General features: G+C 39.4%; 1 protein-coding gene and 1 non-coding gene across 4 annotated transcripts in view; one reads left to right on the top strand and one right to left on the bottom strand.

Annotated features, from left to right (window-relative positions):
• Positions 1–17,674, top strand: part of LOC115209251 (disheveled-associated activator of morphogenesis 1) — a 153,372-nt gene that overhangs the window by 44,879 nt on the left and 90,819 nt on the right. For all 3 annotated transcript variants that reach the window (XM_029777542.2, XM_029777541.2, XM_036501611.1), the window contains one exon: positions 8,985–9,160. In XM_029777542.2, the coding sequence (XP_029633402.1) occupies positions 9,008–9,160 (153 nt within the window). In that variant the 5' untranslated portion in view covers positions 8,985–9,007. The remainder of the gene's footprint in view (positions 1–8,984; positions 9,161–17,674) is intronic.
• On the bottom strand, positions 8,080–8,198 carry LOC115210022. The gene has a single exon (XR_003881383.1). It is a non-coding gene; the product is annotated as a 5S ribosomal RNA (ribosomal RNA).

Here is a 17,674-nt window from a genome sequence, read left to right as displayed (position 1 = left end):
AAGGCTTTGGTTGGCCCGAGGCTATAGCAGAAGACACTTGCCCAAGGTGCCACGCAGTGGGATTGAACCCGGAACCATGTGGTTGGTAAACAAGCTACTTACCACACAGCCACTCCTGCACCTATATATTTTTCCCCTTTGTTCTGACATTTTGTCATTTTCATTCTACAGCGCATCTTAATATATCCTTTATACCACAACGAAAACACTTAGCTTTTTTAAATGGACAATTCTTCCTCAAATGCATTCCACCAAATGCAAAACATGAGTTTATATCCTGATGTTTGTCATGCTTTTTAAACAATCTCCATTCAGATTCTTCTGCACTAGTTTTACTTTGCATTCAATTTCCTCTGTGTTGTGTCTTAATTTAGATATTCTTCACATTCTTCAGACACTTTCTACAGGGTTACCTCCTGGTTTTGCTCCAGCTTTGCAAGAATTCTAGTTCTGACTTCTGCATCCTTTTCAGTAGTTAGTCCCTGTGTAAAAATCAGACATTTGAACTTATCTGAAGTTAATTTATCTGGCTTAAATTTCTTGCATTCCTTGTTTATTCTACCATCAAATGTGATAAAGTCTTCGTTGTTGTTTTTCTCTACGTTCAGACACTTCTAACATGTGTTGAACAATGAGCTTTTTTCACTGAAAATTTTACACAATATATCCATTGTGTCATTAAAGTTTATGTCTGAAGGTTTTCTTGGGTGTACATAATTACTGTATTGTTCATGTTCTATTGGCACCAGTTTTCTCAAGATGAACCAAGTTTTCATCACATCATCCCAATGTTAACATTCTTTCTCAAAGATTTGCTCATATCTTCTGCTCAATGCTTTGAAGGTAACTCCTTCATTAGATTCGTATTTGAATTCAGCTTTTGAATTTGTGACATAGTCTGGTGAGGACACTTTTTCTGGCTTTCCTGATGACTGCAGTAATTGCAGCATTTGTTGCTGTAATATTAATTGTTGTTGTTATTTATGTTGTTGCTCTTGCAGTTGTATCTATTGTTGTTGTTGCTGTTGTTGCAACTCAAGCAAACCAACCAATAAATCTTCCATCATTTTCTGATTTTTCATAAAATTTATACAACAAAAACTTTGGGAGCTTGTTAACTCCTCTACAAGTTTCTTTTAACTCCATGTGAATTGGTTAATCCTCAAGTTTATCAATTTCTTGTGAGTTGTTTAAATCCTCTTCAAGTTTCTATTAACTCCATGTGAATAGATTTATCCTTGTCACTGCTATCATAAAGTGGTCTTTTGCCTTTGTTGTATCTATCTTTGTATGACCATTGTTGCTCTGTTATAAACTGAAATCGTCGATAGGATGTTTCTATCTGGCACCATATCACCCCCAGTCGTACAGTGTTGTTATCCTCAAAGGTTTGCATCATTATAACACCCACTTGGTATTGTATATTTACTAGATCAGTACAGACATGACTATCAACACAATCTACCCATACCATCTTAATATTGGCCAACGTCACACTACTTATAGTGACTGCTTCATTCCACTGATCATGTGGGAGCGGTTTACCATTATTTCTAACTCTCTACAACAATTTCTGTTATAATTTGTGATGGAGTTCACCTGACTTGTGCTGTTGCACAATGAACAGGGCTGACATCTCTTGTGACTGCTTTTAGGGGCACAACATTCAGAAACTCCAGCGGAGTTTTATTATGCTTGGATGTACTGGTTAGTAGTTCTCGTATATTTTTGATGCATCTAAAGACTACAGTAGGTGAACGAGGAAATATTTGTTTCATATGACTCTTTTACTCTTTTACATGTTTCAGTCATTTGACTGCGGCCATGCTGGAGCACCGCCTTCAGTCGAGCAAATCGACCCTGGGACTTATTCTTTGTAAGCCCAATACTTATTCTATCGGTCTCTTTTGCCGAACCGCTAAGTAACGGGGACATAAACACACCAGCATTGGCTGTCAAGGAATGCTAGGGGGACAAACACAGACACACAAACACATACACACACATACGTATATATACATATATACGACGGGCTTCTTTCAGTTTCCGTCTACCAAATCCACTCACATGGCATTGGTCGGCCCGAGGCTATAGTAGAAGACACTTGCCCAAGGTGCCACGCAGTGGGACTGAACCCGGAACCATGTGGTTGGTAAACCACACAGCCACTCCTACTGTTTAATTTTATCAAAAGTTGTAGGAATAGAATTCAAGCTTGTAAAGTGTACTGTTTTGATAATGAAACAGAGGAGATTTGAAGGAAACCAGGGAATTGAAATGTGAAATGGGCAAATAATGAAATCAGTTGAGAACAGACTGGCATAAATATTTGGGAATACTGGAGGTAGATGAAATATAAGATGAAGAGATGAAGTAAATTACAAGTAGGGAGTAGATAAGGAGAGTGAGGAAAATATTACAGTCATTGTTGAATTCAAGCAATGTTGTTGTGGGGATTAATTCAAAAGCCAGTTATCAGAAACTGAGCTGGAATTGTGGATTGGACAAAAGGTGAAAGGCAGAAACTTGACAGAAAAACTAGACAGGCGCAGGAGTGGCTGTGTGGTAAGTAGCTTGCTAACCAACCACATGGTTGCGGGTTCAGTCCCACTGCATGGCATCAATGCCTTGTGAGTGGATTTGGTAGACGGAAACTGAAAGAAGCCTGTCGTATATATGTGTGTATATATATATATATATGTGTGTGTGTGTTTGTGTGTCTGTGTTTGTCCCCCTAGCATTGCTTGACAACCGATGCTGGTGTGTTTACGTCCCCGTCACTTAGCGGTTCGGCAAAAGAGACCGATAGAATAAGTACTGGGCTTACAAAAGAATAAGTCCCGGGGTCGATTTGCTTGACTAAAAGGTGGTGCTCCAGCATGGCCGCAGTCAAATGACTAAAACAAGTAAAAGAGTAAAAGAGAGAGTAAAGAGTTGTTGACTATGTATGGAGCCCACCATCTGAAAGCTGCTGTCAAAATATTGTACTTGGGGACCAGGGTGGAAGGGGCTTGACTGGAGTGGAAGGGAGGGTGTGTGTAAATGGAATGAAACAGCTTACTAGATTGTTTACTAAAGGCAGTGAATAAAAAACAGGGGATCAAGACTGGAAAAGGAGAAAAACAGAATTCAAAGAAAATCTGTTAAATAGATTGGAGAGAAAATCTGATATGGTCAGTTTTGGAAAACCAGTGAGAAGGTATACATAACAAAATCCTGAGCTAGGTTGAAAAAGGGACAGTTGAATAAAGAGGGAGCCTCTATTATAGCAGCACAAGATCAAATGCTGCAAACAGCTTGAAAAAATATATATATGGGGAGGGGTGTGGGCAAAATGTAGGGCATGTGGAATTTGGAACAAAACAATGGCACACTTTGTTGCTTAATGTCCCAAATTGGCCCAGGGGAAAATATAGAAATGGGGATACAATCAAGTTGTAAAAGTTTACACTCCAAAATGCAGTTGTCAGAAACTTACAAGATTTTGTGGGATTTTCCCATTCACATGGATAAGATAGAATATAACAAGCCAGATATTAATAGACAAGGAATATTGAATTTACTTACTGATTGATCCGTTGTGTCCATTTAATACTAGGATTGTGAAGCAAGCCGACGAAAAGTCGAATAGATAGGACCCTTAAAATTTGAGATTGCAAGGATTTGGAACATGAAATCTGTAAAGATTATACTTGTGAGTAATGAACTAGACAATTGGATATAGGGGATTGGAATAGTTTCCCATAAGAGCTTCTACAGAAAGCTTGCCTCTTAGGAACAGAGGAGATCATCAGAAGGGTTTTGAGCACTTGGATTATTGAAATCATTTGGATATCTAAGATTACAGGGAGTAACCTGCTACCTACATCAACTCTACAAAAATAAGACTGATTCTTAGTCAAGATGATGATGATGATCGTGATTTCAAATGTTGGCACAAAGCCAGTAATTTTATAGAATTAGGTAAGTCAAGTACATTGACTTCAGTGTTCAGCTGGTACTTATTTTTTGACCCCAAAAGGATGAAAGGTGAAGTCAACCTTGATAGAATTTGAACTCCAAATGTAAAGACTCATATAAAATGTCACTAAGCACTTTGTCCTATCTGCTAACATTTCTGTCAGCTTACTTACTGACTTAATTATAATGATAATTCCTAATTTTATTCCAAGACCAGTAATTTTAGAGGAAATGGGGTTAGTTGATTACATTGACACCTATACTTGATTGGTACTTTATTTTATTGACCCTCAAAAGAATTAAAGGCAAAGTTGACCTCAGCATGGTTTGAACACAGAATGTAAAGATTGGAGAGAAATAGCAGAATTTTAATGATTTCAAATTTTGGCACATGGCCAGCAATTTTGGGGGAGGGTATAAGTCAAATACATCGACCCCAGTGCTCAACAGGTACTCATTGAAAGGATGAAAGGCAAAGTCCACCTTGGCAGAATTTGAGCTTAGAATGTAACGATGAATGAAATACTGCTAAGCATTTTGCCTAGCATGATAACGATTCTGCCAGCTTATCACCTTAAATATTGGTTTCAAATTTTGGCTCAAGGCTAACAAGTTTTGGGGAGGGTGTAAGTCAATTACTCCAAACCCAGTGCTCAACTGACATCTATTTATAATAATTATAATAATAATAATAATATGATTCCTCCTTAGCAAAAGGGGCTGATTCCTCCTTAGCTCAGATAACACAAATATAAATAATGTAATATCTGTTGTCATAGGTGCCCTAGGAAAGAAACAAAAGGGGCTGATTCCTCCTTAGCTCAGATAACAGAAAACCCCAAAATGGCAGAAATTCAAAAGATAGTGCCCATGAGAATTGACCATATCCTACGTAAAATACTGTCTATGTAATTTCGAATTTTAAAGCAAACATAATTTTCTTGTTTTCTTACACATTCTCTAGAACCATACTATGTACAAAACCAAATATATGACACCCTAGGCATACCACCAACAGGAACTTCTAACTTGTTTTCTCTTGAGGTCTCTGGGTGAGACTTGGAGTTAACTCGTACAAATACAAAGCAAACGTCAAACATATAATAATGATGATAATAATAACAACACTGTGTTATTATTATTATTTTAGTGTTAGTAATTGATTATGACTTGCTGACTGAACAAACGAGCCTTCTCTATGCATCGACAAACTATGATATTAACAGTGAGAGAATTAAATCTCAAGACCACATATCCACAAAGAAATGGTTTGAAAAGCAAATTGAACACATTGTTTAAATAGTTAAAACTGTGAAACACTAAAACAGTGACCTCTCTCTTGGCTCCATTGGAGCACTACATCAGGCAATCAATGATTGCCAGTTATCTCTGTCTCTAGCCAACCGGTATGCTTCGTCCGGCGAGCTGGCAGAAACATTAGCACGCCGGGCGAAATGCTTAGCGGTATTTCGTCTGCGTTACGTTGTGAGTTCAAATTCCGCCAAGGTCGACTTTGCCTTTCATCCTTTCGGGGTCGATAAATTAAGTACCAGTTACGAACTGGGGTCGATGTAATCGACTTAATACCTATGTCTGTCCTTGTTTGTTCCCTCTGTGTTTAGCCCCTTGTGGGTAATAAAGAAATAGGTATGCTTCGTCCCAGGTGATGTTCAGTCTGCATAGGTCTTTTTAGAAGGTACTATGCCATGTCTTCCTTGGCTGGCCTCTTTTTCTCTTGTCTTCCCACAGCATCCAGCCCATGGCTGTTTTGGCAAGCCTCTCCTCTTACAGTCTTAGTATGTGTCCAGCCATTCTCATTTGTCGTTCAGTTACAATTGCATGCAGGGCCCTTATTCTTGCTGCTTGGAGAATGGTTTCATTTATCACTCTGTCTTAATAAGTGATTTTTAGGATCCTTCTGATGCATTGCTGATGAAATACATCAAGATGGCGGGCGATTTTTGTTGTCATCTTCCAGGTCTCAGTTGCATAGATTGCTATTGGCAGTGTTGCTGTTCTGTACAGACAAATCTTCAGCTCTATATTTATTTCTTTATTACCCACAAGGGGCTAAACATAGAGGGGACAAACAAGGATATGCAAAGGGATTAAGTCGATTACATCGACCCCAGAACATAACTGGTACTTATTTTATCGACCCCGAAAGGATGAAAGGCAAAGTCGACCTCGGCAGAATTTGAACTCAGAACGTAGCGGCAGACGAAATACCTATTTCTTTACTACCCACAAGGGGCTAAACACAGAGGGGACAAACAAGGACAGACAAACGGATTAAGTCGATTACATCGACCCCAGTGCGTAACTGGTACTTAATTTATCGACCCCGAAAGGATGAAAGGCAAAGTCGACCTCGGCGGAATTTGAACTCAGAACGTAGTGGCAGACGAAATACCTATTTCTTTACTACCCACAAGGGGCTAAACACAGAGGGGACAAACAAGGACAGACAAAGGGATTAAGTCGATTACATCGACCCCAGTGCGTAAATGGTACTTAATTTATCGACCCCAAAAGGATGAAAGGCAAAGTCGACCTCGGCGGAATTTGAACTCAGAACATAGCGGCAGACGAAATATGGCTACGCATTTCATCCGGCGTGCTAACGTTTCTGCCAGCTCGCTGCCTTATAGTTTATACACCAGAGCATTGTCAGTCTTCTAATTACTGCTGCTGCCTTGCCAATTCTGCACCTTACATCTGTCTCTGCATTGCCATTGCTTGTCATTCTGCTTCCCAGATATGTGACATACAACCTACCGTAAATCCTTGAGTATAGTCTGCCCTTGAGTATAATATGCAGGGGATTTTTAAAACTTAAACCTTGTGTATAATACGCACCCCTTCTCTACCTTGAGTCAAGGAGGTCTATTTAACATCCTTGGTTTGTAAAACTGTATATGGTAACGTCCTTTATTATTAATATTATTGTATATATAACACTGCAAACATGTAGCTTTCTTGTGCATTTTGTGTGCAGAAAATAAAGAAATAACAGTAACAATGTTTAATAAATGTTGCTAACTGCAAGTTATGGCTGATTTAAGGTATTTTCGCACCCAACATCACAAAATGCATCAGAATAAACATTGCCAGATAGCAAATAGAGGCTCGGGCATAGCTTAGAAAATAATTTTTTTTTTAACCTCGTATATAGTACGTACTAGGGATTTTGGGGAAAAAATGCGGATTATACTTGAGGATTTACAGTAACTATTGAGCTATAAGGGCAATATCAATAATATAGACTAAATAATAACCCATATTTCATCTGTCATTTTTACATTGCACTTGTATTTCAATTGTTTAGTTGTTTGCTTTTCAATGTTACCTTTGTTCTTAGCTTAAGTTTAGTGCTGCATAGATGTGGTGGAAGCGCTCCGTCGGTTATGACGATGAGGGTTCCGGTTGATCCGAATCAACGGAACAGCCTGCTCGTGAAATTAACGCGTAAGTGGCTGAGCACTCCACAGACACGTGTACCCTTAACGTAGACACAGAGAGTGACAAGGCCGGCCCTTTGAAATACAGGTACAACAAAAACAGGAAGTAAGAGTGAGAGAAAGTTGTGGTGAAAGAGTACAGCAGGGATCACCACCATCCCCTGCCAGAGCCTCGTGGAGCTTTTAGGTGTTTTCGCTCAATAAACACTCACAACGCCCGGTCTGGGAATCGAAACCGCGATCCTATGACCGCGAGTCCGCTGCCCTAACCACTGGGCCATTGCGCCTCCACTGCTGCGTAGATGTAGTTGATTAAACAATATCTCACTCTCTCATATTTTAGTTGCCTTGTGCAGTAACCAAAGTGGTCTCCCTTGTCTTTAAATGTAACACACCTGCAACTTATGTTCCCTTCCCCATACACACAAAGAAAGTGGCCACCCTGCGCAATCTGCACCCTTTGCACTATGTCAATGTTCCTATTTTGTGGGTATATATGGTCTTAAGATTTAATTCTCTCACTGTAAATCCATGGTTCTCAACCATTTCCCTATGGATCCCCAATTGATATTTTAAAAATCCTATTATATTTTTTTAATTTTATCTAGTTTCAGCTCACGAGCTGTGGCCATTCTGGGGCACCGCCATTCTAATGGAATGCTTACAGCATCTAGGTTTCCCAAGCGGTCACCCATCTAAGTACTAACTAGGCTCGATGTTGCTTCACTTCGGTGATCAGACGAGAACCGGTGCTTTCAACGTGATATGGCCGTAATTATAATTAAATATTATTAGGAATTGTATATAAATAATAATCAAAATATTTTGTGCATTGTTGAAATATAACCAATTTATTGCACATAAACCTTAATGGCAAAATCTTAATGGACCCCAGTTACAAAGCACTGCTGTTAATTTTGAGATTGTGTTAAGCTCATGTGTCTCTTTTTTGTAATGCAGAAATAGTGAGCTAGATTATATCAATAGCCAGACTATGTCAGTTTCTTACTGGGATTGGCTCAACCTAGTAAACTATTATACACAATGAAATACGAAGCAGTAATACTTCGACACTGAACAGACTAAAAATGTTATCTAATCTTTTTGCAAAATAAGACCTCAATTGTAGAAATAAAACAAGCATATCTTTATATATAAAATTGAAGTTGTGGGAGTGTCTGTCTCCTACAATTTAGATTCCTAACTACTCCCACATTTTGCGGTGCAGGTTAACCAAAACCGGGTATCTTATAGTCGTGATTCATATCGAGCCCTTCTGGGTATTAGCGCGCGTCTACGATGAGTCTACGATTTAAAAAATAATTTACCATCATTTTTTTCCATTTAATGCATTTTTTCGCTATTATATAAGGGAAGTAACTCTCTAAAAATGTCTACGATGAGTCAACGATTTAAAAAAAAATTTACCATCATTTTTTTTGCTATTTTTTGGCTATAACTCTCTAAAAATGCTTATATAGTTATTTCCCTTACAAACCCGCGCAACGCCGGGCGATACTGCTAGTTTTTCATAAAAGCTAATTTATATTTCATTCTTTTCAGAACTTTTGAATACTGAAGTGAATATGACGGGGAAACAAGGTTTTTGCTGGTGCTTTGGTGGCAGTCGACCTCCTGAGATTACAATTGAATTTGGTCATACACTCAAACCAATGACACTGGATATACCAATGCCAACTGATGAAAATGAATTGAATGAGAAATTTGAAAAATTAGTTGTGAGTTTAGGAATTTTGATTAATTTGTATTGTGATTTATTATGTGTTCCTGTGCATTTACGTATGCATGCGAGTTTATTTCATTGCCTAGTTTCCTTCAAAGACAAATTCCAGTGTTACATTCTGATAAACGTGTCTTATATGCATTGAGTTCAACTGATAGATAATCTAGTAATTTGCACAATTCTTCTATATTAAAATTTTGCTTTATACTCATTGAATGTGGGACAGTCCTGAGATGTAACTCAGAGGAGAGGAAGCAATAACACAGAAAGGAGAGTGGATCAGTGGAAAGGTATGATATTGTGAATGAGGATGGATGCTAAAGGAAGTGACTTCAGGGAGAGAGGCAGTACAAAGGGGAGCGATATGTGCAACTTCTGTTGTCGTGTGTGTATATATATATCTTGGCCATATTAAGCACTTAAATATGTATGACCTCTCAAGAATCAAAGTTCAACTAACCATTCCTTCATTCATGACACCTTCATTCTTCTACTGAGACCACTTTCACCTTTATTTACTATTTGCTTTCCAACCTCCCTTGGTCAGCTTATTTAAAAACCTTAACCTGTCACACAAGTTCCTCACTTAACACTCCTTATTGACAGCACTAGAGATGGCAGGGATTGATCTCCAGGCTAGTGATATAAACAGGAGTGCATTTTGCAGCAAAAGCCAATGTGAGAGTTTCTCTCTTGGTCTCTACCGCAGTGTATGGCTTGTTCTAACAGAACATCCATGTTTAAGTGTGGATAAATATTACCTCTTGGTAATAATAGAGCCTCTGTTGCTAATACTCTTTTACTCTTTTACTTGTTTCAGTCATTTGACTGCGGCCATGCTGGAGCACCGCCTTCAGTCGAGCAAATCGACCCCGGGACTTATTCTTTGTAAGCCCAGTACTTATTCTATCAGTCTCTTTTGCCGAACTGCTAAGTGACGGGGACGTAAACACACCAGCATCGGTTGTCAAGCAATGCTAGGGAGACAGACACACAAACACACACACACATACATATATATATATATATACATATATACTCTTGAAAGCCCCAACAAAAATAGAACAAAATTGAAATCAAACAAGAAAAAAATTCATTGACAGAAATTAAACAACTTGCCTTTTAAGAATCAGTAATCTAAACTATTAATGTCTGAAAATTACAACCTGTAGATGATGTCCCCCTCTATGTATGCATTCTGCCACTCCAGCGTTGAAGTTCCCCATTGCTCAGTGCAACATCTCAGTTGGTATATCACGAATTTCATCTTCAATTCTTTTGTTTCACTCCATCCAGTGTCCTTGGTCAAGCTGTGTAGACCCAACTCTAAAGGTAGCCCCACAAGAAAACATTACCAATGGACAAATCCAAACAAATCTTGCACAGCTGCCATTGATTACCTTGTAGTGTGCAATGTTGCACCATCCTATTGTAGTGTGCATTGTTGCACCATCCTATTGTAGTGTGCAATGTCATACCATCATGTGAAGTTGTGGAAAATTATTCAATGCAGGTGCAACAAAAGATTGCAGCATCTCAATATTTCGATCACCTTGCTGCTGTGTAAAAGGTGTTCATGAGGTTCTTTAGAGTTACTGTCTACAGGATGTAATTTTTAGACATTAACAATTTGGATTACTGATTTTCAATTTCTGTTTAATTTCTGTTTTTTGCTGGATTTGGATTTTTCCTATTTTTATGGGTTTTTCAAAAGTTCATGTTTTTTTAGGTCACAAAGCTACACTCCTCAATATTACTCCCCTTTCCTGCTGGTGTCACTTCAAAAGCACTGGTGCCTGATAAAAACTGTTCTCTTGGGGACAGCTAGGATTTTGAGACTGATGCTTAGGTGTTGAGTATCTTCCACAATACTTCCAAGTACCAAATCTTATAATTTGTGGAAAGAGACTCTGTGAGACCTCTGGCAGCAGGTTGTTGTCCATGTTCACAGACTCAACCAGAGTATGTAAGACTGAAACCTGAGAAGTGAAATATGATGATGATGATGATGATAATAATCCTTTCTACTTTAGACACAAGGCCAGCAATTTTGGGGGAGGGGGCAAGTCAATTACATCAACCCTAGTGCTCAATTGTTACTTATTTTATTGACCCTGAATGGATGAAAGGTGGAATTTGAACTCAGAACATACAGACAGATGAAATGCCACTAAGCATTTCACCTGGCATGCTAACGATTCTACCAGCTTGCCACCTTAATAATAATAAGAATAAGAATAGGCAGTGGCTCTCATGGCTTCTGATCTTAACTGATTGGAAGTGTTATCATGTACATTGTTCTGTCTTGGTATAAAAGATGGGTTACAACAAATATTCTGCTCAATACCACAGATTTGTTTGTCAGTTGCTTGACCATAACCAGTTGAGCGTGTTCCTTAGTGGCTGACAATATGTGCATCTCTGATCACAAGCAGGAGTAATAGGGGAGCATATTAATCATGTGTTAAGAAGAATTCTTTGGGGTTTGAATAATTCAACTCTGGAAACATCCTTAAACAAATCTCATTCAGGGACCTTTTGAGCGGAATGATTGACTCAACCTTAAAAAAAATTCTAACTGGGCCAAACCTACAAGGTCTTGCGCTGTTGAATCTTGATATGAGATCACCATGTTGCTCACATATAGTTGTGATACACGTGCCTAGTGTACCCATATCAGACTGATAGCCATGATAGGTATATTTGGCTTCATATATTTGTACCTCAGTGTCACTATGAGGGTATGCATTGCCCTCTCACTAAATTATTATAATAATAGATGCACTTTTAGAACTTGAAGTGCCTGTCCACTGAATAACAGCTGTCTCCATAACATGTATAATGTTCTGTCCAGACTGAAGAGAATGAATACAGATTTGTAGGATCAATAGATTTTTTTTTTTAAATCATTGGTGTAACCACATTGCATCATTCCAAGGGACAATACTTCTTTGGCTAAGCTCATCTCTCGTTTCTGATGGAAAAGAAGATTCAATTCAATATCTCTTGGTCCATAGCAAGGGCTGCTTGGCTGTGTGATGGGAACTTAAAGTTATGTAATCTTAGTTAAGAAGAGATATTATGTAGTTTACTGTCTACAGAAAAACTGACTAATAAACACTCTGAACTTTGGAGATGGCACTTTAAGTTTATGGAAACTTTCAAGAAACACAACGTAATGTACGTTCTATAGAATTACTAATTATTTTGATTTGGAACACAATTTGATACGATTTCTAAATGGACTTGAGTATCACTATATCAGGAGTACATATATTCCAGTGAATATGCATGGCTCTGTGGTTAGAGCATTGGGTTCACAATCATGAGATAGTGAGTTCAATTGCCAGGCTGTGCTGTGTTGTGTTCTTGAGCAAGACACTTTATTTCACGTTTCTCCTGTTCACTTAGTTGTAGAAATGGGTTGCAACATCACTGGCACCAAGCTGTATTGGCCTTTGCTTTTCCCTTGGATAATATCAGTGGCATGGAAAGGGGAGGCTGGTATGCATGGGTGATCACTTGTCTTCCATAAACAACCTTGTCTGGACTAATGCTTTGGAGGGGAAGTTTCTAGGTGCAACACCATGATCATTCATGACTGAAGGGGATCTTTTACATATGTCCCAGCATTATAAGGAATTTAACTGGCTAAATGCAAACTTTAATATTTTGTTATCATAGGCGCAGGAGTGGCTGTGTGGTAAGTAGCTTGCTAACCAACCACATGGTTCTGGGTTCAGTCCCACTGCGTGACATCTTGGGCAAGTATCTTCTGCTATAGCCCCAGGCCGACCAATGCCTTGTGAGTGGATTTGGTAGACGGAAACCGAAAGAAGCCTGTCGTATCTTTGTGGTACCAGTGCCGGTGGCACGTGGCATATAAGAAAACCATCTGAACGTGGCCGTAGCCAGTACCGCATCGACTGGCCTCCGTGCTGTGGGCACGTAACAAGCACCATCCGATCGTGGCCGTTTGCCAGCCTCATCTGGCACCTGTGTCGGTGGCACATAAAAACACCATCCGAGCGTGGCCGTCTGCCAGCCTCGTCTGGCACCTGTGTCGGTGGCACATAAAAACACCATCCGAGCGTGGCCGTCTGCCAGCCTCGTCTGGCACCTGTGTCGGTGGCACATAAAAAAAACACCATCCGAGCGTGGCCGTTTGCCAGCCTCGTCTGGCACCTGTGTCGGTGGCACATAAAATCACCCACTACACTCTCGGAGTGGTTGGCGTTAGGAAGGGCATCCAGCTGTAGAAACACTGCCAGATCTGACTGGACTGGTGCAGCTTTCGGGCTCCCCAGACCCCAGTTGAACCGTCCAACCCATGCTAGCATGGAAAGCGGACGTTAAATGATGATGATGATGATGATGATATATGTATGTGTGTGTTTGTGTGTCTGTGTTTGTCCCCCTAGCATTGCTTGACAACCGACGCTGGTGTGTTTATGTCCCCGTCACTTAACGGTTTGGCAAAAGAGACTGATAGAATAAGTACTGGGCTTACAAAGAATAAGTCCCGGGATTGATTTGCTCGACTAAAGACGGTGCTCCAGCATGGCCACAGTCAAAATGACTGAAACAAGTAAAAGAGTAATTAATATATGTATCTGCTGGGGGTACTGTTAAATTTACATTTACTACAGAATATTCTATGAGTTTGAAAATATGTTGAATTTTAAAAATTCACTAGTCTAATATTCTTTCTGCAGAAAAAGGGTTTAACCACCAAGGACATTCATGTTGACATGGTTGCTACATTAGGGGATGTCGTTGCAGCTTTATTGACAGTGCAAAACTGGGCAGCTGAATTTAAGGAGGGGAACTGAGTCTTCAAGATGACTCAAGGTCTGAATGTCCGCCAACTGCTGCCACTAAGGAAAACATTGATCATCTTCAGCACATGGTGATGGAAAATAGGTAATTGACTATTAATCAAATAGCCAGTGCTATTAGCATATCTTACGAGAGAGTTGAGAATATTCTGCATAATGAGCTTGGCATGATGAAGGTTTCTGTTCAGTGAGTGCCATGTCTTCTGAGACTTGATAAAAAATGCACCTGGCTGATTGCATCACAAGAAAATCTGACATTGTTTGAGGCAGATCTAGCTGGTCCCATACTGTCCATTTCTGATGAAAATTTTCAACGCTCATATAAATGTGGAGTTCTGTCATTCAGTAAAATCAATCAAGTACATATGTAAATAAAGTAAATATGTTAACAAGGGTACTCACACTGCCAAGTTCGGCCTTCAAAAGGACAATAGCATGGACGAGGTGTCGCAGTACTTGCCAGGTTGATATATCAGCAGTGGGGAAGCTTTTCAGCGAATGTTTGGGTTTCCACTTCACCAAAGGAACCTCGCCATCATACAACTAGCGGTTCATTTGGAAAACGGCCAGTGGGCTTACTTTACTGAACAGACTGATGCACAATTGGCGGCCAATCCAAAAGAAACAACTTTGACCGGTTTCTTTAGGCTTTGCCAACTTGACACATTTGCCAAAACACTTTTATACCCCCAAGTCCCGTCCGACTGTGTGTGGTCAAAGAACGCTTGGATGCGTAGAAAGTCAGGTCAGGATGTTCAAGGACATCCAGGCGTCAAGTTTAACAGTTGTCTGTACCTCCCAACCAGCATGTGCGTCTTCACCTGCACCTTCTCCTCCATGATGTTTTTGGTCCATAAAGCTTTCGACACATAAGAACTGTTGACTGAATTATGTGACACTTTCCGGGAAGCCTGCTTCAGGCGTGGACTTCACAATGGGGTGCCACTATGGCGGAGGGTGTTTTCTTAAAATTCCCTAAAAGATTAAGATCGCTTTTCGCTATTCTATTCATATGGTGCGACTTGGGGGATCCCGCCTCTTTATGTCTGAAGATTTCCTGCGTCAAGCTCAGTTGCTAAATCCATCAATGGAGGTCGGGTACAGTGACCTCATTTACAACAAGGTACTGCTTGAAATCGAAGATACTGTTCTCAATATGGGCGGTAGTGCGTTGGCAGTGTATGGCCTACCTTGAAACCGGGAAGGCGCAAACACACTGTCTTCAGATTTGCTGCGTGAGACATGTTATAATGTTGATGAGCTTGCCCAGTACATAGCGGAGAATGAGCCAAAGCTCCTTCCACAACAGAAGTTCGCTTACAATTCTGTCCGGGACAAAGCTGGGGGGATTTTTTTTCCTTGACGCTCCAACATATGGTGAGTAGATGCTATTGTTGTATATTTTCAAACTTACCCGTATTTACTTATCCATGATTAATCCTCCTCTTTCCTCCATAGGGCATCTATTCTGTTTTCACAGAGCATGAATATCTGAAGATATTTGTGGATTTTCAGGCAGGTGTTTGATGTAACAATACTCTCCAGATTACTGCTTTGTCATTTAGCCTATACCTGTGGATAAGCTGAATAGAGTAAACTCTTGGGCTAATACTTGAATGTGTGGTAAGAAGCTTGCTTCCCAACTACATGGTTCTGAGTTCAGTCCCACTGTGTGGCACCTTGTGCAAGTGTCTTTTACTATAGTCTCAGGCTGACCAAAGCCTTGTGAGTGGATTTGGTAGACAGAAACTGAAAGAAGCCTGTCATACATATGTGTATATATTTATGTGTGCATGTCTTTGTATCTGTACTTGTCCCCTCACTACTGCTTGACAACCGCTGTTGGTGTGCTTACGTCCCCATATCTTATCAATTCAGCAAAAGAGACTGATGCTTATATTCTCTTTTGGAATGGTGAATCTCAAAACAGATAATGCTGTGAATAAGTAGATAAATATTTGGTTTCTGATTGTCCGATTTTCATGTGCTTTCAGCATATTTTTTGTTTGATCTCATCTGCATCAGCAAAGTTTCTTTTTGTTGCATTAAACTTGCTTAGATTCTGTTGTAGAGAGTTTACTGTTGAGATGGTGTTAAGTTATTTTAGGTTTTGTCTTGATTTGGCTATGTTTCTGTCTTTTCATGAAACTCTTTGTCTACATTTTGGTTTCAGTGGGATGCTGGACTCAACTACTGCTTTGTGGGCATTTGTGATATTGTTGTACATAGTACCTGTAATATGGGCCACAATTGAAGTTTCAGTGGGTAAGAAGACCAACTCTGGTTAAAAGCTAAAAGTGCTGCAAAAAAAAGTGGATTTTTGGAAGAAACTTTTCCAGAATGTTTTAGGCTCAGCCCCAGTTATTGATGTCATCCAAATTCAGAAACTCTCAGTAGTAACTGGGGCACTTATGATGGAAGAACTGAAACTTGCTATCAAAGAACTTAAGAACAACAAAGCTTTGGGGCTTGATGAGATTCCAACTGATGTTCAGAAAGCTGGTTGTTTAGAAAATAACTTCTGGACATTTGCATTAGAACATATGAAGGAGATATAGCAACAGTGTGGAGACAGTCAGGGATCTTACCATTTTCAAAGAAAGGTAACCTAGCACTTACAAGAAAATATAAAAACATCACATTAAAAGCTGTGGCAGCAAAAATTTACTTCAAAATGCTACTGAATAGAATGTGGTTTTATGTTGATTCTTTTTTACACAAACAACAAAATGGATTACAGAAAAGTAGAACAACAAAAGAACAGATATGAGTATTAAGGCTATTCATCAGAGGTGACCAATTGAATAGCTGAGAGCAGTACTGACATTCTTAAACTTCCAAAAGGCTCTTGATTTGATCCATAAGGGTAAGCTAATGGATAGACTGGTTACCTACAAAATCCCCAGAAAAATGGTCTCAGCTATTGAAGTGCTCTAGAAAAAATGTCTGTTAAGATACTGTCTCTTAATGGCAACACCGAGTCTTTTGAAATTTTGACAGGAGTACTTCAAGGTGCCACCCTTGTTTCCCTCCTGCTCATAATAGCACTAGACTATGCAATGAAAGAAACAACAAAAGATGATGAATCTATTGGTTTTAGACTACAATAGATATGTAGCACGAGACATCCTGCAATGCTTCTCACTGATACAAATTATCCATTAATATCTGAAACAAAGAACAAGACCAACTGTTTTTATTGTGAATTGAGTCCTGTGCCTCATGGATTGGTTTATGTACAAACAAGGACAAAATGAAGTACATGACTTATGACAAGAAGATAGCTACCTATTAATACTGAAGGGACACGAGTTGGAAAAAGCAGATGATTTTGACTCAGTTCATGAGTGTAAGCTAATGGATTGCCTGTTACTTATAGAATCCCCAGGAAAATGGTCTCTGTTAACCCTTTAGCATTTAAACCGGCCATATCCGGCCCAAAAGTATTCTGCCTGTTTTATGTTCAAATTAGCCATATCTGGTCTCTCACACCAACCCTACAATATCATCTTAAAAATTAAGTTACCTCATCAAAATCTCCTAGCTACAAGATAATGCATGATTAGTTCAAAACAATGTGAATGAAAAAGCATTAATTTTGGCAGAATAATGTGAACACTAAAGGGTTAAGGTACTGTATCTCACTTGTATCAACCCATGAGTCCAGGTAT

Source organism: Octopus sinensis, linkage group LG3 (genome assembly GCF_006345805.1).
Source record: "Octopus sinensis linkage group LG3, ASM634580v1, whole genome shotgun sequence".
Lineage (NCBI taxonomy): Eukaryota > Metazoa > Mollusca > Cephalopoda > Octopoda > Octopodidae > Octopus > Octopus sinensis.
This window is presented reverse-complemented; position numbering and strand designations above follow the sequence as displayed.